This window comes from Petaurus breviceps, unplaced genomic scaffold, assembly GCF_028583685.1.
Source record: "Petaurus breviceps papuanus isolate PSGF00001 unplaced genomic scaffold, PetGlider_PUasm1.0 90919, whole genome shotgun sequence".
Taxonomy (NCBI): domain Eukaryota; kingdom Metazoa; phylum Chordata; class Mammalia; order Diprotodontia; family Petauridae; genus Petaurus; species Petaurus breviceps.
In genome coordinates, this window is record NW_027187378.1 from 34,553,948 (window position 1) to 34,575,626 (window position 21,679).

Sequence of the window (21,679 nt, forward strand, 5' to 3'; positions counted from 1 at the left end):
GAGGTAAGACTATAGAATCTTAAGAAGGGGTTTTGGTCCATTTCTCCATCATTTTGCAGGGAAGGAGTACCTAAGACCTAGAGAAGATAAACTATAAAGTGTGACATCAATATGAATTATTATCAAAATAGTTATCCAAAGTCATAGCCAGCCAATAAAAATTAATTAAGTACTTACTGTATGCCAGACACTGTGCTAAGTCTCAGGATACAGAAAAAGGCAAAAGACAGTCCCTGCCCTCAAGGAGTTCACATTCTAATGGGGAAGACAGCATGCAAACAACCCTGTACAAATAAGTCACATACAAGCTAAACTGCAGATAATCAGCAAAGAGAGGGCACTAGAATTAAGAGGTTTGGGGAAAGGTTTCCTATAGAAGGTGGGGTTTTAGCTGTGGCTTGAAGGAAACCAGGAGGCAGGGATGAGGAGGGAGAGCGTTCCAGCCATGGAGGGAACAGCCAGAGAAAATGTCTGGAGTCAGGAGAGGGAGGTTGTCTAGTCAGGAATAGCCAGGAGACCAGAGCTGATGGATTATGGAGTAATTTGTGCGATGGGAAGAAGTGCAAGATGTAAGAAACTAGCTAGTGTCAAGGACAGAGATTACCATGTTTAGGAAGCCAGATGCTCAGTAGCGACAGAATTATGTGATGTAACCAGAAGAGGCTTCAGATTCTGAAACCTCCTTACATCTCATCTCCTTACATCTCCATGAAATCTCCTAACATCTCCCTCTGATTGGTTCCTACCTCCAGGCTGAGACACAGCTGCCCTAGTCCCATACTCCAGGTATAGTGCTGACCCAAGTTAACACACAGATAAAGAAAGCTATGACAGAGGGGAAGAGATGCTTGGCGTGTCTTTTGTGTAGGAACATCTGACCTGTGGATAAAGTACTATACTTGGAGTAACGAAGACCTGAGTTCCAATTCTCCTTTAGAAGGTAGCTGTGCCATTTTTCACAGTCCCTTATCCTCTTTGGGCCTCTATTTCCTCATCTGTAGAATGAAAGTGCTGGACTTGATGGTTTCTAAGATTCCTTCCAGCTCTAAATCTACAATCCTACAATCTGTCCTCCCCCAGCTCAGGTCTCCGGGATGGCTCTTTAGTAGGTTCTGAAGGTCTTGGCCACATTCTTTTCAGGAGTTCTTACCTTATGTCGTGGGGCAGCTGGTGGTGCCAGGTAAGTCCTGCTGGTCTGCACCTGGGGGCAGTATCTATGTTGCTCTGCTCTTATGGCCAACGCAGGGGTACTGGCTTCTCTTTTACCACTCCTTGACTCCACCAAACAGTAGCTTCGACTTCTAGCTGGAAAATCCTGAAGCTGCCCTGGATGTGTGAGGGACGTTCCAGCAACATCCACACTCCACTGCATTGCCTTCCTAGACCTGTTACAAGCAGCTGGCAGAGCTGCCTGTAGTACTGAGGGCCCCAAAACAGTCCTGGGTCGGTGATCCATGCTCCACGGGGCTTGGGGAGCAGAAACGATAGAACAGTTTGTGAAAGAACTGCTGGTCCCATTGCTCATCCCGAGAGCTGGACTAGGAAAGCTACATGGCCATGCCTGTGGCTGCCCAGATTCCTGACGAGGCAGAGTGTGGTGTTGCAAGAAATGAGACACACAACCCTTCCTTAGGATTGGATCCTTGGCTTCTTCCTCCTCTTCCTCCTTCAGCAAAAAGCAGCTGAATGCAGCTGCCCGGTCTGTCCCATAGTTCTTTTCTGACAACAGCCACGAGGGAGTCTCTATCACCCCTCCTTTGAGCCAGAGGTCTTGGCTTGCTTTGGGCTCTGTCCTGGGATTTAGGGAACCATGTTCCTTCACTGCTCCCCTCTGGGCAGCTGCTGAGGCTGTGGTTGTGGCTGGGGCTGTGAATGCTAGAGACTGGGCGGGAGTTCGGGCAGGGGAGGGCTGCAGCTGGATGAAGAGGAAGGAAGTTTTCATCTGCTGCTGCTCAGACTGCTTAGCCATTTCCTCCAAGGGGGTAGGGCTGATCCTTGCTGGGGACCAGGATCAGAGCAGAGTGACCAAGGATGCAAACATCTGGGGAAACCTAAGCCAGTAACTCTGGGTTCAGCTGGGCCACTCCACTGTCAACCTGAAAGAAACACAGCCGGGGGGGGGGGGGTGTTAGCTTTCATCAGAAAATCTTAGGGATGGATCTCGGATCATGAGACTTCACTCACTGTAGTCACTTTAGAGAAAAGTAGGAAAGAAGCAAATTAACACAAAATACAAAATTCGGGAAGCATGCTTGAAATGAAGAAGTATGGTATACTGTTTTGAGAAGAGTGCAGGGTGTGGAGTTGCAGCATCTGGTTTTGAATCCTAGCTCTGCCACTCTTGGGTAAATCCCCTCATCCTCTCTGGGCCTCAGTTTCCTTATCAGCAAAAAGAGGGGGTTGGAAATCTCTTCCAGCTCTCAATCTATGGTCACCAGGTAGTGGTCTCTTTTTCTAGGAGCAATTTAGGCCAAGCAAAAATTGTCTACACGTGGGATGATTTTTTATAAAAGAAAGAATAATAATAGTAACAATGATTTATGTAGCACTTTAAGATTTTACAAAATATTTTACAAATATTATTTCATTTTGTCCTCACAACCACCCTGGGAGATGGGTGCTATTATTATTAATCTCCATTTTACAGATGAGGGAACTGAAACAGAGGTCAAGTAATTTGCCCAGATCCCACAAGTCTAAGGCTGGATTTGAACTCGTGTTGCTGACTCCAAGTCTAGTGCTCTATTCCCTGTGCCTCTAGACCCTAAGCTTGTTATCATTTTACCATAATAACATAATAGAAACTATTTATCACACACATGATTGATATTTGGCTCCCTAAGATACTGTTATTTATTGGCTGACACATTTTTTTTTTAAAGATTTTAGATCTTAGATCTGTCTTCTTTATGTGTAATTACCCTGCCCATTTTCAAGTTCTCTGTGGAAGAAAAATATTAAATATACAGTTCTAGCCAACTGAACCCAGCAAGATTTCAATCAACATCCATTTCTATGGTAGTTGCAGGGTCAGGTTATTAGCCTCTAATACATGATTGTCTCCCCAAATAAGCAGGTAACACAAAGGGGAGAGTCACATCTACTTGACTGGATTTGTAAAATCAGAACCTCTCCTCCAAATAGCCATCATCATACCAATTCCACCCCACCCTCCATAAATGGATCATCTCTCTCCAGCCAAATTACATCAGGTTTCTCAGAAAACGGAGTAGAAGGATAAATTCCAAATAAAGGGGGAAAGACCCAACCTTGGCAGATATTACAAAGGAATTACCTATAAATTCAACTGAATAATTAGAACACAGAATCCTTACTAGTTGTATTTCACAGGTTGGAAAATAACCTGTATCTAAGTAGTGCCAACAAGACTCTTATGCAGAAAAATGGGTTCCTGGAAAAAAAAAATTTTAATGAAAAAGGTCTTCTGCTTTGCTCATCTGAAAGAAGTCTGTCAGGGAAAGAAAAAAAAAAAGCCCCAGCAAATAAAGCTTGAGACAAAGTGAGCGGGTAGCACGGAGAGTCTGGCCCCCTTGTTGCTAAGCACTGATGTAAAAGCCCTGTGAGGTCCCTTCCTCATTGGCCTCCTTGTCATTACTGCACATTCTCAGTAATCCTGGATTAATCAAAGGGAAAGGACGCTGACAGGCCACATACTTTGTTTCAAAGGGAACACTGGTTCCAAGGGTGAGTCTTTGGAAATTGCTGCGCTGGGTGGTTGGGATCCTGTACCAGGATTTGTTTTTGAAATATTCTCCTCCAATTCCTCCACCCAAAGTCATCAAGAGCTCTGCCAACAAGTTGACCATGGGGTGAATGGCCCAGCCCGTTTCTCTGAAACATAACCATCTCTGGTCTAAATGGAGATGGCCACCTACACACAGTTCTAAGGAAACCAAGTCTTGGTATATTTCCATTATGATACACAGCATCATAAGGAAATGATCTTTATGACAGTATTATTTCACTGTCCTAGAAGATAGTTCATAATATGTTATTTGACACACTCAATGACCATGAGATATAAATATTATCCTTTTTCTCCCTTTTATCTATTAAATTCCTTTCGTTGTTGTTGTTACATTTCTACTCAGACTTTAAAGCCTGATGCAAATGCTACCTTCTCATTTCCCCCCTCCCACATTGGTTTTAACTTTTCATTGCAATCCTTCCTCCTCCTCAAACACATACACACACACACACATACCCCTACTTTGAACCTCTTTGATGTACTGAAGTATTACATTTATTAATTACAAGCATGTTTGTATCATACCCTTATTATGTAGTTATTTGTCGTTTAACTGTTTTGGTCATGTCTGACTTCATGACCCCATTTGGGGCTTTCTTGGTGAGAAATTGGAGTGGTTTATCATTTCTTTTCTAGCACATTTTACAGATGAGGAAACAGAGGCAAATAGAGTTAAGTGACTTGCCCAGAGTCACTCAGCTAGGAACTGAGGTCAGACTTGAACTCAGGAAGAGGAGTCTTCCTGACTGTAGGCCCGGCTTTCGATCCACTGGACCACCTAGCTGCTGAACCCCTTATACCATAAACCTTATGAGAGCACTATATGTTCTGACTAAACTGTCTCCATCTCAGCTCCCAGCTCCTAGCACAATGTGCAGTTAAAAGAGCATAGGCTTTGGAGAAAGAAGATCTGAATTTATATCCCAGCTCTCCTATTTAGGAGCTATATCAGCCTCAACAAGTCTCTTAATCTATCTAGGTCTTAGTTTCCTTATCTGTAAAATAAGGGATTTAGTCTGGATGCTTTTCAATTCTAAATCCTTTGATTCAAGGCTCTGAATATAAGAGACACTGAACAGACATAAATCATCTGTTTGGGTACAGATTCTATGCTCTCTTTTTAACTACATCCCTCAGAAGGCTATGAGATTGTAAAGTGAGGAAGCTCTAAGTGGGGAGACCTTGAAAAGGGCCTAGGAGAGGATAAGACAAAGGGTTGAAGGCTTAATCAAGATGAGATAGGAGGTGAAATGGTTATGTTCTTAATTCTGGTTTCTATGAGACAGGGTTTTAGTGATTGTCTGGTATCCTATAGCAAGAAAGCCACTCTTGTTTTGATGTTTGCTTTCTTTTTCCCTTTTTGAAGGGCAATTTGAGGTTAAGTGACTTGCCCAAGGTCACACAGCTAGTTTTTGTGTTAAGTGTCTGAGACTGGATTTGAACTTAGGTCCTCCTGACTCCAGGGCTGGTGCTCTATTCACTGCGCCACCTAGCTGCCCCAAGAAAACTACTCTTGAGATAGCCAGGAGGGAGGAGAGGGGGTGTGGATAGGGAGAGAAGACTATCTTAGACATTGCCTTGTTCCTTTGCCTGGAGGCCGGAATTTCCAAACAAGGACACTGTTCTTAGACCTAGAGTGAGCTTTCCTAGGATCTTTCCCTGAGTATTTGATATATCTTTATCCTGCATTGACAAGGCAAAATGGTTTCTTGGGAGCCAATGCTAGCTCTTCTTGAGAAGTTTATGTGAGAAGTAGAAGCCATTTGGGAAGGGATCCCAGATTTAGAACTGGAAGGCACCTAAGAGATCTAGTCTGACCCCTTCATATTACAGATAAAGAAACTTGAGGTCCAGTACCCATGGTCTCAGTGGCTGAACTAGGATTTGCACTGAGATCCTATCACTGCAAATCCAACATTCTTTTTTATTTTAAATTTATTCATTTATTTATTTTTAGTTTTCAACATTCACTTCCATAAGTTTTAAATTTTCTCCCTCTCCCTCCTTCCTTCCTTCCCCAAGATGGTATGCAATATGATATGACTCTACACATACATTCCTTTTAAACACATTTTCACATTAACCATGTTGCGTAGAAGAATGATAATGAATGGGAGATACCAAGAGAAAGAAAAAACAAAACAAAACAAAAAAAGAAAATAGTCTGCTTTGCTCTGTATTCCTATTCCATATGGATGTGGATGGCATTTTTCATCATGTGTTTTTTTGGAATTGTTTTAGGTCCTTGCATTGCTGAGAAGGGCTAAGTCTGTCAAAATCAGTCCTCGAATACTGTGGCTGTTTCTCTGTACAATGTTCTCCTGGTTCTGCTCACTTCCATCAGCATCAATTCATACAAGTCTTTCCAGGATTTTCTTTTTTTTTTTTTCGCTTTTTTTTTGGAGGGCAATATGGGGTTAAGTGACTTGCCCAACTTGTTCAGCCATTCCCCAGTTGATAGACATCCCCTCAATTTCCAGTTCTTGGCCACCACAAAAAGAGCTGCTATAAATATTTTTGTACATGTGGGTCCTTTTCCCATTTTTGTGATCTCTTTGGGATACAGCCCTAGAATAGCTATTGCTTGGTCAAAGGTAAATCCAAGACTCTTAAGTGTAGTAGAGGTAGCTAGATTGCTCAATGAGTAAAGCATTGGGCCTGAAGTCAAGAAGACTTAAATTCAAATTTGGACTCAGAAATGTATTAGCTATGTGACCCTGGATAAGTCACTTAACCTCAGTTTCCTCACCTATAAAATGGGGATTATAATAGCAACTACCTTGAAGGGTTGCTGTGAGGATCTAATGAGATGACACTTGTAAAAAAGCACTACACGCAGTGCCTGGCACATAGTAGGCTCTATATAAATGTTTATTCCTCTTCTTTCCCTTCCCCCTTTTTAATTATACATGCTGCACAGTGCCTCTATTTTGTGATCCAATATCCTTTTGTAGCTTTGTTATGCTGTTTCATTAATTCCTTTTGGTTTAGATTCACGATCATCTGGTTGGTTCTGATAAAAGAAGCATCAGTATCAGCCTCAGATTTGAAAAGAGGAAATACTCCAATCGAGGCTTTACTGGAGGCAACATAAATGCTTGTTAATCCGGATTATACAAGAGTTTTTTCAGGTATATATACTCTATAACAAAATAATTTGGTTCTATACTTTTTGAACAGGGGCAGAAATATTCTAGGCCCCCTGCCTGGAGTGTTCTCTTTCCTCACCTCTCAGCTCAGATCCCACCTTTTGGCCTTTCCTGTTTTCTCCACCCTGCCCCTACCCAGGGCCTTCCTCCTAGAATGACTTCCCATTTACACTGCATATCTCTCTTATGTGCATGTGTGTTTGCATGTTGTCTTCTCCATTAGATTGTGAGCTCCTTGAAGGCAGGGATCGTGTTTTCAGGGCTCCCTGTTGTCGTCGTTCTTACTCATCCTTCAAAGAGGACCGATGCCATCACAAAGTGATGTCTTGACTTGCAAGTGAGTTGGATTTAAATGAGGCAGAGCTGAGCAAAGTCATCAGCCTCACTCTCTTTCCCAAAGTTATCCAAGTCCAGGGACAAGACGAGAGTCAAGACCAGTGATGGCTCAGGCTGCAACTTTGGCATCTTTGATGTCTGACCAAGTTCTAAGTGCTTCACAGCTCCTGCTTCAGCTGTGTCCATGCTCTTTTGAACAAACTGTCCTTATTTGCCCACTCTTCAGGGGGTAACCTTCACCTGCTTGGGGTAGACATCCTTCCGCCTGGGTCTGATATCCCTCAGTTACCTTCAACCCAATGTAGCCCATCTGCCAAGACAGTTTAGCAGAGTGTGGTTGTCGCACATCTATGTATGACTTCTTGGAGCCCCAGGTGAGAGTTGGGTGAATCAGGTAGATTCCAAAGGTGGATGAGCTCGGCAAGTCCTCACAGCAAAGGTGCTAGCTCAGCGCTCGATAAATGCTTGTTGACACTTGACTGATTTGTTGGTTGGTGGTTTTAAGGAAAAGTGGACAATGATACTGCTATTTATACTTCTTGGAGCCTGCCATAAAGTAGGGTTATGCTTCAACTCCCACATCCTTTTCTGTGTCAAACATCCCAAGAAATAACACAGAGAAAACAAGAGGAGAAACAGTATTTATGGTTTGTATGGGATAACCTCTCTTCTTCCCCTTCAGCAATTAAAAGACCTCTGGTTTCATTTACATAGGACAACCAAGGACACAGATGCCTTAGTAAAGCCATTTTGATAGGTTTTCCCCCCACCCCATATCACCTGGTAACCAGCTTTCTGGTGATCCAGTGATTCAATTCAATAAAATTTTTTAAGGGCTTACTATATATGAGACACTGTGCTGAGCCTCTGCACGTAGCTAGTCTATGCCTGAAATAACAGATTCATAACCCATCACCAGTCAGATATTTGAATCCTTTCCAGCTTGGTGAATCTGCCAAAGATTTCACTTCATTGGCATAACTTTCAGGAAGCCAGAGTCACCAGGATAAGGCATTAGAAAGATAAGAACAGTTTATAGGAGGACCTACTTCCTCTACAGGTTTCAAAACCTACTTTTCCTCCTTCCTTCCTTCCTTCCTTCCTTCCTTCCTTCCTTCCTTCCTTCCTTCCTTCCTTCCTTCCTTCCTTCCTTCCTTCCTTTCTCTCTTTCTTTCCTTCCTTCCTTCATAAAGGATGGGTATCAGATCTGTTTCATCCTCTTAGGTCCAGAAACTGGAGGTGGTGGGAGGGGAGAGGGGAGTCAAATTCTGGCCCTGTATTTGTTGGGACAAAATTGGACTACAATAAAAAAATTTGGGAGGGTATCTTGGAGTATAGGCCAAAGGGAATTTTACCTTTCTGGGTAGTCCCAAAGAAAGATGACTGAGATATTTTCTCACATTTCCCAGCTAGTGATAAAAAATTTCAACTCAAAAATGTAGAAGGTAGCAATCTGGGAACCTCTAACCTCTGTGTTTTCTCATGGGGTGAGTCAGTCAATCAGTCAATTGTCAACGAGCATTTATTAAACCCTTACTGTGTGCCAGGCACTGGGTTAAGCACCAGGCAATACCTAGAAAAGCAAACATGGTTCCTGCCTCAAGGAATTCACATTCTAATGGGGGTAGACAACATACAAATAGAGTGTAAATCTCAGAGAGAAAGGTTGGACAGTCATTGTATTGTAGATCTGGGTTTTTAGAGGCTATTGGCAAGGTTCCAGAGAGGTATAAGTGCTAGGCAGCGATCCATGCTGGAACAGGACTATTCTAAGTTTACTGGATGTTTCCCTTCCTTGGCACAGGTAGGTATCCTGGGGAGGGAAATGGGACTTGAAAATGCCAATGCTAAGTTCTCAGTCCTTTTCTTCTATTGAATCCTTCTTGTCAGCTGTACCACCTAAAAGGGATGAGATTTCTTTGGATGCAATGGCAACAGTTGGAAGACCCAGGGCAAAGGCTCCCTCCTCATCTCTGATTGCTCCCCAGCTTCAAAGCCAATCTCTGGACCACTCCTTTTGATTAGGGAGACCTCTCTCCCTCCTGCTGACAGTGATTACCCAAAGCACCCAAGTCCCAGACAGGTTTGAGGTGACCCCAAACAGAGAATGGGTCAAGACTTATTTTGCATCCAAGCTGAGTAGCAACAATTCTCCCAAAAGAACAGTGACACCTAGTGTGGGGCTTGTGCACTAGAGCAGGTCAAAACCCAAGGGAGGGGAGAGGGATGGGTACCAAGTTCTCTGAAGATTCCAGGATTCCTGAAAAATCTTCCACCCAGAGCACCAAGGCCAAACTGAGCATATGCTCTCTGCTGGTGTGTGATACCCCTCAGGATGGCCCTAAATGGACAAAAACTAACACAGCCTTCTGAACAATGCATTTTAACTGACTTTTTTTTTTAACTTAATTTTATTTTCAATTAAGAAAAACCCATCTTCTTTCCTTCCCTGCCCTGAAAGATAACAAAAACCCTTGCAGCAAACATGCATAGTCAAGTAAACAAATTCCCACATTGGCTATGTCTAAAAATTAGCCGCGTCTTGTCCTGCACCCTGAGCTCATCACCTCTCTTGTCAGGAAGTGGGTAACCTGTTCCATGAAGAATTCTCTGGAATTGTAGTTGGTCACTGTGTTGATCAAAAAAATTAAGTGTTTCAATGTTTTAATTATACCTTTTCAGAAAGTATTTCTCATACTGCTGTCTGATTATAGGAATTTTAAACCAGCTAGGAATGAAAAATTAAGGCATTTCCCCAACTGTGTCCAGTGGAACTTTGTTGTTCCATACCATGTGAGTCTGGGTAACTATGGGAAAAGTTCTGTGATGAGGAAAGGAATAGAATTGTTTCTCTTCCACAACACACACACACACACACACACACACATACACACGCATGTATGCTCGCACTCACAACCTCCTCCACCAAATTAGGAGAAAGAAGCTCTACGGTTTCTCCTCTTAGAACAAAGAGCAGCAAGATAGTTTAGTGGGCACCTCTCATATCTCTGCGTAGGGGACATATGGTACAATGCAGAGAAGTCACTCAGCAAGGGCTGCTCCAAAAAGCAAATAACTATAGCATCAGCAGTGGACATTGACACAGGGCTTTACAGTTTGCCTAGCAGGGCACCTTAAAAAACCAAGACTGGTAAAGGTGAAAATCACTTTCTCTATTTCTCATCAAGTAAGAAACAGCAAGGCTGTTTTCCTCATCTTCTCTGTTTCTCAGTTTTTCCAAAGAGGCTCCCCTCTGACCACTTCCTGCCTTTTCCAAAAAAACATAGCTCGGTTAATTTTTGCAAAGGGAGATGACACTGTCTCAAATATTCCTTCTGCTTGTCCCCATTATTCCAGTCATACCAGCTGGAAAAGCTTGAAAAACATTCTAATTAGAAACAAACACTCATCCATAGCCATCATGGTTAAGTTTTATTTTTTAATTTTTTGGTCATTTACTCCATGCTCTCTCTATCCATCAGGCTATTTTTATGTGTCTGAGTTGATGTGCTCTGGTTGCTTGCTGATTCCTACCCTCAGCACCTGATCATAAAACTGCATTGGCAGTAAAAAGAGAGGAAAATGTTTGAGGAAGGAAAAAAGAAGGTCCAGAACCCAAGGACTTCTCATCTTTTACTTTGTGCTGACATGGGGTGGGGCTGGTCCTCTTATTCCTCATCATTAAAGCACTTTATTCTGTCAAAGTGAGGGGACATTTACAATCTTCACCACCATGAAGGTTGTTATAGTCTCTAACTCCAGCTTCTCTATAAACTCCTCATCAGTCTTTAGGACCAAGCTCAGCACAGTAGAGCAGAAAAAAAACCATGAAGTGGGGCTACTGGGCCTCACAGGACACCATATCATCACCTGCCATGAGTAATCTCAAGGGAGGTCCTTGAATAGTCCCCCTCAATGAACTACTCTCCACCCACTGGTACTGAGCAAGGACATGTTCCTCAATTGTTACCACACTCCCAGCTCCTCATCTTCACCCCAATCCCAGTGATTCTGACCCCCAGCTATCATTGTACCAACTCCTTTTCCCCATCTCTCACTGCCTAGTCCCTTACTCCTATCTTCCTCGATAAGCCCCCCCCTCTCCCCCTCCCCCCCCCCCCCCCCCAAATCCCACTAGATTCTGCTACATGGTATAGTGGAGAGAGCACTGGACCTGGAGTAAGTAAAACCTGAGTTCAAATCCACCCTCAGACTCTTACTACTTTTATGATCCCGGAAAAGTCACTTAAATTCCATTTGTCTCAGTTTCCTTATCTGCAAAATGAGTATAATAATAGATTCTATCTCCCAGGATTGTTATGATGATCCACTGAAATAATCACTGTAAAGTGCTTAGGATAGGGCCTGGAACACAGTAAGCTCTTATATAAGTATTAGCCACTATTACTATTATTGTTATTATTACTCACTCATTCCGCTGTACTCTCTGGAATGCCTGTGGCATAGTGAAGAAACTTGCTTTTATCTGAAACCTTTTACTTTCCTCACACCTTCCATCTTCTTCACTAAGACTTTGGTTTCTTCCTATTGACATTCATTGCATCCCTGGCCACTTCTTCCAGTACCGCCTTCACTTTTTATATATCCAACTCAATGGTCATGGGAGGAAAGTTAGAATACTCTTTCTTCTCCATGACCACTTTCAGACTCTCTTCTTCTACCACTATGAGTCAGTGACCTCTCTTATTTTGAAGTTCTTTTAGCACAAACCACGCAATCAAGATTCTGGTAGCTGTAATAAATTGACCCCAAGGACACTTTCTTTCATTCCTTGATGAATTCAGTGCCTGGCTCACAGTTTTTTTTTCTCCCTACTTTAATTACTGCCCCCATTAGTTGAGTGGTCTACTTATGGCATATTTCTTCTTATGACTATTATAATAACAACCTAATTGTTCTTGACTTGTCTCTCCCCTTTTTTATCCATCTTTCACATATTTGATCATGTTACTTCCCTACCAAAAGATCTTTGATGTCTTCCAATTATGTATAGAGTGTTTCAGGAATGACTAGCACCTCTGGAGTAAAGGTTTGCGGAGCCCTTTTCAGGGCTGTTCATTCGCCTTTCTACCTTTCTACCTCTGTGTCTACCTTTCACCCAGCTCTCACCTGTGGCTCCAAGAAGTGGTCTCATGCTCATTGGCCACACTCTGGCAAAACCATCTTGGCATAGGCTAAACCAGGTTGAGGGTAATTGATAGGCCTTGAACCCACTGGTGAATTGGGGGGATGTCTATCCCAAGCATGTGAAGACTTCCCCAGGCAGAATGGATAGATCAGAACAATTTATTCCAACAACCATGAAGACAGCTGAAGCAGGTTCTGTGGAGTACTTAGGCCTTGGTCAAACACGGAAGACACCAAGATCGTTCACTGGATGCCAGGCCATCACTGGTGGTCTTGACTTTTATCTTGCCACTGGACATTAATGACTCTGGAAGAGAGAGGGAGGCTGATGACCTTGCACAGAACGCAATTCATTTGTAAATCAAGACATCATTCTGTGATGTTATTGGTTCTCTTTGAAAAACAAAGGATGAACAACAACAGCATTATCTCTAGAGTAAAATACAAACTCCTCAGCCTAACAATGAAAGTCTTCTAGGATCTGCCTCCTACCTACCTTTTCAGCTTCATTTTACTTTGTTCTCTTTTAGAGGCAAAATGACTCGCTAGCTGTCCCTTTTACATGACGTTCCATCTCTGTCCTCCATGTCGTTCTACAGACGGTCCCCCATATTTGTAATGCGCTCCCTCTTCAACTCTACCTCTAGATTCACTAGTTTTCTTCAAAGTAAAGTTCAGGAGCTGATTCTTGCAGGAAGCCTTTCTTTATTATCTCCTGGTATTAGTGCACTCTACTTTTTGAAGATGATTTCTATTTTGGGGCAGAAAATTTGGAACTTAAAAACTTATGGAACTGAATGTTGTAAACTAATGGCAAAAATTTTTTTAAATTATTGATTCAGAAAAAGATGATCTATACTAACTCATAGATACTTTGTAATCACTTCTACTCTCAGTAGAATGCAGACTCCTCAAAGGAAAGATCTATTTAATTTTTGTCCATCTCCAGCAACTAACATAGTGCCTTGTATATAACAGATGCTCAAAAAGACATCTTTTAAAAACAAATTTGAATTAAACTATATAGTCATTAATGAATAAGAAAAAGTTATTGTGGGGACGGCTGTAATAAACACTAGTTCAGGAGAAAGAAGTTTCTGAAAACTTTCCACGTCATTTCTTTTTTCTTAAGTCCCTCCTTACACTTCAACACCCTCCCAAGTATTTTCATGTTATACTTCTTCTCACATACTTAGTGCATTGGGCTCACTTCTCACCTCAGTTGCATATCTACATAATGGCTGAAAAGGACCATTTTCCAAATGTGCCTGGTGCACTTAACTCATTGGCACTACTACAGAATATGACTAATGCAACAGAATAATTGGAAAAATCATATTGTGAGTCAAACGCAAAGTAGGAAAGTTTGGTTGTTGTTTTTGATTTTTTCCAAATTCTTACCATTACCATTCATTTACTTGAGCATGGATTTATGTTTATTCCACTTCTTAAGTTCTAATATTTCATCTTAGAAGTTAAATATGTTCAAGGAATTCTAGCATTCCCCAGTTCCTGGCATACAGAGCGTTGTACAAAAGGAGCACTGGGGAGAGAAAATCTGATCATAATTTCAAAGCATCAAAGCAAGCACTACAGTGGAACTTAGAAAACCAGGGTTTTAGTCCATCGATCAATAAATGAGCATTTATTAAATAGGGTCCACTCCTAGACCTTGGGACTGCAATGACAGAGAATGCAACAATACCTAGCTCTGCTACTTGTTAGCCTTGCAAGTTGGACATGCCACCAAATTTCACAATTCCTTGTTTTTCTCATCTGCAAGGGGTAGATGAGAACCTTTCACTAACTACTTTACAGGACCATTATGAAGAAAATACTTTTTAAACCTGAAAGTACTATGTTATTGTTGTTCAGTTGTGTACAACTCTTTGCAACCCCATTTGGGGCTTTCTTGGCAAAGATACTGGAGTGGTTTGCCATTTCCTTCTCCAGCTCATTTTACAGATGAAGAAATTGAGGCAAACAGGGTCAAATAATTTACCCAGGGTCACACAGTAAATGTCTGAGGTCAGATTTGAACTTGTCTTCCTGACTCCTGGCCTGGAGCTCTATCCACTGTGCCACCTAGCTAGCCCTCCTGAAAGTACTATGTACCTGTGAACAATTGTTAGCAATTATTGTTATTTCTCACTAGAGCCTTCCTCTGGTACCTTATCCTGACATGGAGGAGACCTTGGGTATTTGGAGACTATTCCAAGGGAGCACAAACTCTGTCAGGTCTTCCCAATGTGGAAGAGCATTCTGGTATGGATGTTAGGATAGACCATATATATCTGTTGTCTAAGGACCAGCCTAATTTATGGTAAAAAAACGTTAATCACAGGAGTGCTAGACACCAGGAGATGAATTTTTTTTCTTAACTACATCAACTTATAAAGACTGTCTACTAAGACAAGGAAAGATACTTATCTTCATTCATTGAAGAAGTAACCCATGCCAGTGAAATCATGCATACAAACAGTTTATAAAGTGCTTCACATAAGTTATCTCAAAGACCTTTAAAACAACTCAGTAAAGGAGGTGGAATAGATATTATTTCCCTATTTGCAGAGAAGAAAACAGACCTAGAGAGTCACAGTCACAAATGGTGAAGCAGGCTTTGAAACCATGATTTGTGAAGCCATGAACTTTGAACCATGTTCTCCAACTTCAAATCTAGCATTCTTTCCCTGGCATATTATTATACCATGAATGTCCCTTAATACATTATACCATGTATAGTGCTAAGTGGTCTAATGAGCATTTTCCTTACAATATTTTTGAACCTCAGTTTCCTCATTTATAAACTTGGAGATTTAATATTCATCACCTGTGCTTTCTGGTTTTTTAAGGAATTTGAGACTTGGAAGGTAGTCTAATTGTCTCATTCTATAACTAATGAAACAGAGGCTCAAAGAGGCTCTTTCCTTCAAGGTCACATGGAGTTTTTCCACGGGAATTGTTGTAAGGATCAAAGGAGATGACATATGTGAAAGTTAAAAACAGTAATGGATAAATAATCTCAGAGATTTGGAAGTTTTCTCCAATGGAGATTTTTAACTTAATCACATTTTTCCCATGCCACGAAACTCATCCATTTCCTCTGTGTATAGATGACTCAAATATTTTTTAATAGATGGCAGTAAGCACATAAGTCTATAGTAATAGTCTCAGATCTCTCTCTCTCTTTTGGTATTAGTAAATCTGAGAAGTTTTTCCATGTCTTTGGAGCCTTCTCTTTAAGACAACTCATATTTTAATTTCTCAATTCTCTCACAATTGTTTTGCTTCAAGGACACATCTCTATATACACTTGGTCCATTCTGGCTACTTCCCATCTTTGCTCCCTTTTGTGTAATTTATAACTCTTTTATAAACCCAGCTAGGACTATAATGTTAGGGTCCAAGAGCATGTTTTTATTATCCTTGATGGAGAAAACAATTTGTGATAATGCTTTTTGCAGATCTTTTCCATTTTTCTTCTGTTTGTTCTCCTTTCATTTTTTTTCCTTAAATACTTTTGGGATGACTTTGCTTGGTTGGATATCTTTCCAAAATTTCTTTTAACAGTTCCTTCAACTGTTTCTTCTTTAGGAAATGATGCCACTCATAATCACCCATCATTCTTCTTAGTAAGATTTTATAAATGAGTTTATAGTTTAATCCTGCATTGCCTTTGGCAGCCATTTATCTCCATTTGGCAATTAATTCAGAAATTTTCAGACAATAGTACTTTCTAGGATCTTTGGGTTTTCATGTTGTGGCAATTAATTTATTTCTATCAAATGTTTGTTTAATGTCATTATAATTGTTGATGTCAATTCTGCTGTCCATTTCCCATTTTTATCATCAGTTACTTGTTTATATAATCATGGATTATTGTTTCAATTATACACCATATCTTTTTCTTATGACTAGTTTTCTTGATTTTTATTAATTCTGAGCTTAACTCTGATGATTAAATGATCTGATTATACACAGACCACTGATTCAGATGTAACTGCCATTTCAAAAGTCTTTTCCTGTTTGTTAAAATGTAATCTATTCCATTATGTGTGGTATTATTTTGTACCTGCTATGTTTAGTGCTCATGATATAAAAGGTATACAAGTACCAAAGTCTCTCTTATTCCTTCTTTCTGAACCATGATTTCCCATATATTTGTCCCATCATCTCTAAATTACAACTTTCTTTTTAGATATTTAAAACATTTTCTCAAAATGTGCCCTTTGCTTGCAGGTGCTCTTGATATACATATAATAAAAGACTCTAAATTAAGTACATGAACAACTCCCTGTAGCAGCAAGCACCCCAGCATCCCCAGGGTGGCTTCCAACACAGGTTCTTAAATCTGCTTTGTTAAAGGAAAGCAACTCAAAATGGGTTAACAAGCTTACTTTAATCAGTCAAATATGTATCATTTACCTAGTTCAGGGGGAAAAGGTCAGCACCCTGAACTTCAGAGTATACAGACAGAATTATCAAGACAGAGAAACAGATCAAGTAGACAGGTTTCCAAACTGTCCAACCATTACATCCATACCAAATCAACATCTGGGTTTTTCAAAGCCGGGGGGCTCTCAATAGCAGCTTCCCAGAGTCTCATCTGACCAAATCACAGAACACTTCTCAAAGCAAAGCCTCACATCAGGGATTATATAGCCTTCTCCTGGGTCAGAGAATGTAACCACCCTCTTGACCCACTGCCCAATCACACAGCATCAAGGTATGGGCATTCCTGAAAACCAAGCCTCCTACCACAGGCTCCATGTGACCTACATTCAGCCTATTAGGAGGCAGAGTATATTTTCAAATCAAGGAAGGTTCTCAGAGTCTCTTAAGCCAATCAAAGGGCCTAGGGGCAGGGAAGATCTTCAAATTTGCATTTCCATTACACTTCCTAGATCATTCAAAGGCTAATCAGACTATAAGCCTCAAGTTATTTATAGATTTCTAATTTCAGCATCAAAAATAATGTTTATTACTTCTTATTACAAATTATTTTTTCAATTAATAAGCATTAATTTCTTTCCCTACCTCTCCTGTATTGACAAAAATAAAGAAAAACAAAAATCTTATGAGAAACAAATGAGTCAAACAAAACAAATTCCCACGTTGCCAATGTAAAATATTTCAATGGACATCAGGAGGGAGCTGGTGCCATTTTTTACCCTGGTCTTATGGAAATCATGGCTTGTCAATTCATTGGTCAGGGTTCTTTAGTCTTTCAGAGTTTGTCTTCACAATGCCTTGCTCTCCTGGTGCTTCTCACTTCACTGCATCAATTCATAGAAGTCTTCCCTGGTTTCTTTGAAATGATCCCTTTTACCTCTTTCTCTTTCTTTCTGTGTTCCATCACATCTGCAAAACATAATTTGGTCAGCCATTCCCCAACTGATGGGTGTCCCCTTAGTTTTTAGTCTAGGCTAGTTTTTCTCATGTTAATTTCTTCTCGCAATTTTTTTTCTCCTTTTGGCCACCTGAAGTGGGATTGGAATTGTTCACCCTCTCTCTTGAAGCTGGAAGCCAGAAGCTCCTGGAGATCAAATAGAATGGATCTCTCTTCTTTCTAGCTCTCATTAACTTCACCCTGCCCTCATGCTGGTGCAGGACATTCACCCCCTCCAATGAGTAGAGTCCCATACAATTGGCCTGATCCAAGGGATACAATTGGGCAGCTAGGTGGTGCATCAGATAGGGTGTAGGGCCTGAAGTCAGGAAGACTCATTTTCATGAGTTGAAATCTGGTTTCAGACATTTACTAGTTGTATGACTCTGCACAAGTCGCTTAACCCTGTTTGCCTCAGTCTCCTCATCTGTAAAACAAGCTGGAGAAGGAAATGGCAAACCACTTTGCCAAGAAAGCCCCAAATGGGATCACAGAGAATTGGATATGACTGAAAATAACTGAACAGCAACAAAGGATACAAACGCATATGCATGCATACAAACATATACATTAAGGGCATCCATAGTTCCTTGCAGGGAAAAGGTAAACTTTTGTGATAAACTTTCTTCAGTAGACCACACCTTTACCATTACACCTATGAACAAGGGCTCTATAATGACTATACTACATGTTGGAACTTTCATTCTTCACAGGGGAGCAGGACAGTGGAGTTACACAACAACCAGTCAATTAGAAGGATTTCTGGGGCTCAAAGCTGCTTGACATACCCGTGATCCTTTGCAAATGAACTCTAGACAAATTTGGAGATGCCCATTACTGCCAGAAACCACAGAATTAGCCTTGACTCGCTCAAGGGCAACTGTCAGTAGCAGCTGCAGACTCGAGACCTTGCTTGGGGCTTTCTAAACATCCTGCTTAGCTGTGTCTACAGCTGTCTTCTCCCTTAGCCCCCATTCCCCACCTGAAAGCCTCTAGAAACTATTAATATTGCACCCTTCCCCAACACTTTAAGCATCTGAGAACTTTCTCCCCTGTTGCTCTCTCCCTTGCATGTTCTTCTCAAACAAATGTTTTAATAATCTGTGATCAGCTGTCTCATTTAGGGCCCCTTTTGGGGCCTGGAGTCTTCCTTTAACACATCATTGACCGAAAGATGAAGGAAATACAAGACCCCACTGTGTTTATTGTTTATTGACCCACAAAAAAACCTTTTTGATTCAGTAGGTTAAAGAAAACAACAATCCTGTAAAAGTTCTCTTCCAACAAAGTGTCTCCCATCCATCCAAATTATACAAAGTTCCTTAAAAAATCTGGACTGCTAGGTGGTGCAATGGATAGAATGCCAGGACTCATCTTCCTGAGTTCAAATCTGGCCTCAAACACTAATAGCTATGTGACCTTGGGCAAGTCACTTCACCCTGTTTACCTCAGTTTTTCCATCTGAAAAATGAACTGGAGAAGGAAATAGTAAACCACTCCAATATCACTGCCAAGAAAATCCCAAACAGAGTTATGGAGAATCAGAAACAACCGAACAATGACAAACCCAGAAATAAAAGACGAGGGAGGTAGGGTTAGACACTGAGGGCTTTATCATCTCCATTTTACAGATGTGGAAACTAAGAGGTTAAGTGACTCAGCCATGGTCACACAGTTAGTAAGTATCAGAGGTAGGACTTGACTGGAGGTGCCCTTTGTTGAAGTATGCTCACAGTGCCAGACTGGACCACACTTCTCGTCTACAGGATTTGGAACAAGGCCCGTCACATAGTAGGTGCTAACAGATGTTCACTGATTGATTGATGTCATTAAACCTATGGAAAGACACTAAATCACAAAGAGCAGCATGAAGTATAGCTATTCTTTTTTAGCTTTCCTTAACCTTGAGAAGACAGTAAATCTGGGACACAGCTTCCATTCCTTTATCATTTATATGTGTTGTTTAATCATTTTCAGTCACGTCTGACTCTTTGTGACTCCATTTGGGGTTTTCTTGACAAAGATACTGGAGTGATTTGCCATTTCCTTCTTTAACTCATTTTACAGATGAGGAAATTCAGGCAAACAAGATAAAGCTACTTGCCCAGAGTCACACAGCTACTAAGTGTCTGAGGTTGAATTTGAACTCAGGTCCTTTTGACTCCATGCCTGGTACCCTATCTACTATGCCACCTCTCTGCCTTTATCATTTATATAAGACATAAGAAATCTGACAGGTAGTCATCTGTGGTCATGGCATATGAATAAACCATTATTAAGTGCTTAATATTTATAAAGCACTGTGCTAAGTGCTAGGGATAGAAATGGAACAGCAAGACAGATCCTGTTCACATTCTAACAAGGGAAGACAATACATTCTAACAGGGGGAGCTAACACAAAGACAATGAAAATCTTAACTTTGGCATTCCACTTGGATACGCATTTTAGAGCTGGGAGGGAGTTTGGAGATTATCTAGCTTAATCCCTCATTTTACAGCAGAGGAAACTGAGCCTTAGGGAGGTGAAGCCACTTGTCCAAGGTCACCCAGCTAGTTAAGGACTAAGCTGAGATGGAGCCCAGGTCTTCTGATTCTAAACCCAGAGCTCTCTTCATTATCCAACACTGCTTTGTAGAAAACAGTAGCAACATTGTCAAACAAAGTCTTTGTTTTTCTTTCAAATACCACTTGAAACAAAAACATGAGGAGGGGGAACAGAAAATCACTTAAAAAGCACTACTGTTTCAAAACAAAATGCCTTTCACTGGTCCCATGCAGCTGTTTAAATATGGAAAAGTATTGGTTATTCTCCTTAGAACATAGAATGTTGGATGTGAATAGGGCCTTAGAAATCATCTAATCTAATCCCCTAGTTTTACAGAGAAGGAAAGAGAGGACCAGAAAGGGGAAGGGATGTGGCCAAGGTCACCCAACTTATTGATGGCAGTGGCAGAACTGAGGGGCATTGAATCCATGTCATCTGAGGACTGGTTGAAAGAACTGAATATGTCTAGTCTAGACAAAAGAAGACTGAGGATTAGGGGTGGGAGGAAAGGTGGGAATGATAGCTTTATTTAAGTCTTGAAGGATTGTCATGTGAAGAAAGGATTCATCTTGTTCTGTCTGGCCCCAAAGGGCAGAACCAAGAGCCATGAATAGAAGTTATAAAGGCCAGTTTAGACCTGGTGTCAGAAAAACAGATGGTTCAATGAAAAGAGAGCACTGGGCCTGGAGTCAGGAAATTCTGAGTTCAAATTTGGTCTTAAACACTTAATAGCTGCGTGACCTTGGGCAAGTCACTTAATCTCTTTTTACCTCAGTTTCTTCAATTGTGAAATGGGGATAATAATAGCACTCATCTTGCAGGGTTGTTGTGAAGATCAAATGACATAATATTTGTAACACTTAGCACAGTGCCTGGCTCATAGTAGGTGCTAAGTAAATACTTGTTTCCTTTTCCTTCCTTCCTTCCTTCCTTCCTTCCTTCCTTCCTTCCTTCCTTCCTTCCTTCCTTCCTTCCTTCCTTCTTTCCTTCCTTCTTCTCTCCTTCCCTCCCTCCCTCCCTCTCTTCCTTCCTTTCTTTTTTCCTTCTTAACTAACTATTAACACTATCCCAAAGTATAAACCCTGAGAGGTAGTGAGTTTCCTAGCCTTAGGAGTCTTAAAGAAGAGGCTAGGCAACTTTTGGACAACTACTTGTCAGGTATATTCTAGTGTGAATTCCTTTTGGGTAGGAGTTGAACAAGATGGCCACTGAGGTATCTTCCAAGTCTCAGATTCTGTGACTAGAACACATGTCTCTCTCTCTCTCTCTTTCTCTCTCTCTCTCTCTCTCTCTCTCTCTCTCTCTCTCTCTCTCTCTCTCTCTCTCTCTCTCTCTCTCTCTCT

The 21,679-nt window shown here is 41.1% G+C and overlaps 1 protein-coding gene across 14 annotated transcripts in view; it reads right to left on the reverse strand.

Moving 5' to 3' along the window:
• The window catches only part of PSD3 (pleckstrin and Sec7 domain containing 3), an 804,858-nt gene that overhangs the window by 660,520 nt on the left and 122,659 nt on the right, over positions 1-21,679 (reverse strand). For 13 of the 14 annotated variants that reach the window (XM_069075743.1, XM_069075746.1, XM_069075745.1 and 10 more), the window contains 2 exons: positions 12,385-12,709; positions 1,151-2,096 (listed from right to left, as the gene is read on the reverse strand). In XM_069075743.1, coding sequence (XP_068931844.1) covers positions 1,151-1,969 — 819 coding nt within the window. In that variant the 5' untranslated portion in view covers positions 1,970-2,096; positions 12,385-12,709. The remainder of the gene's footprint in view (positions 1-1,150; positions 2,097-12,384; positions 12,710-21,679) is intronic. The other variant, XM_069075744.1, reaches the window with a different exon arrangement.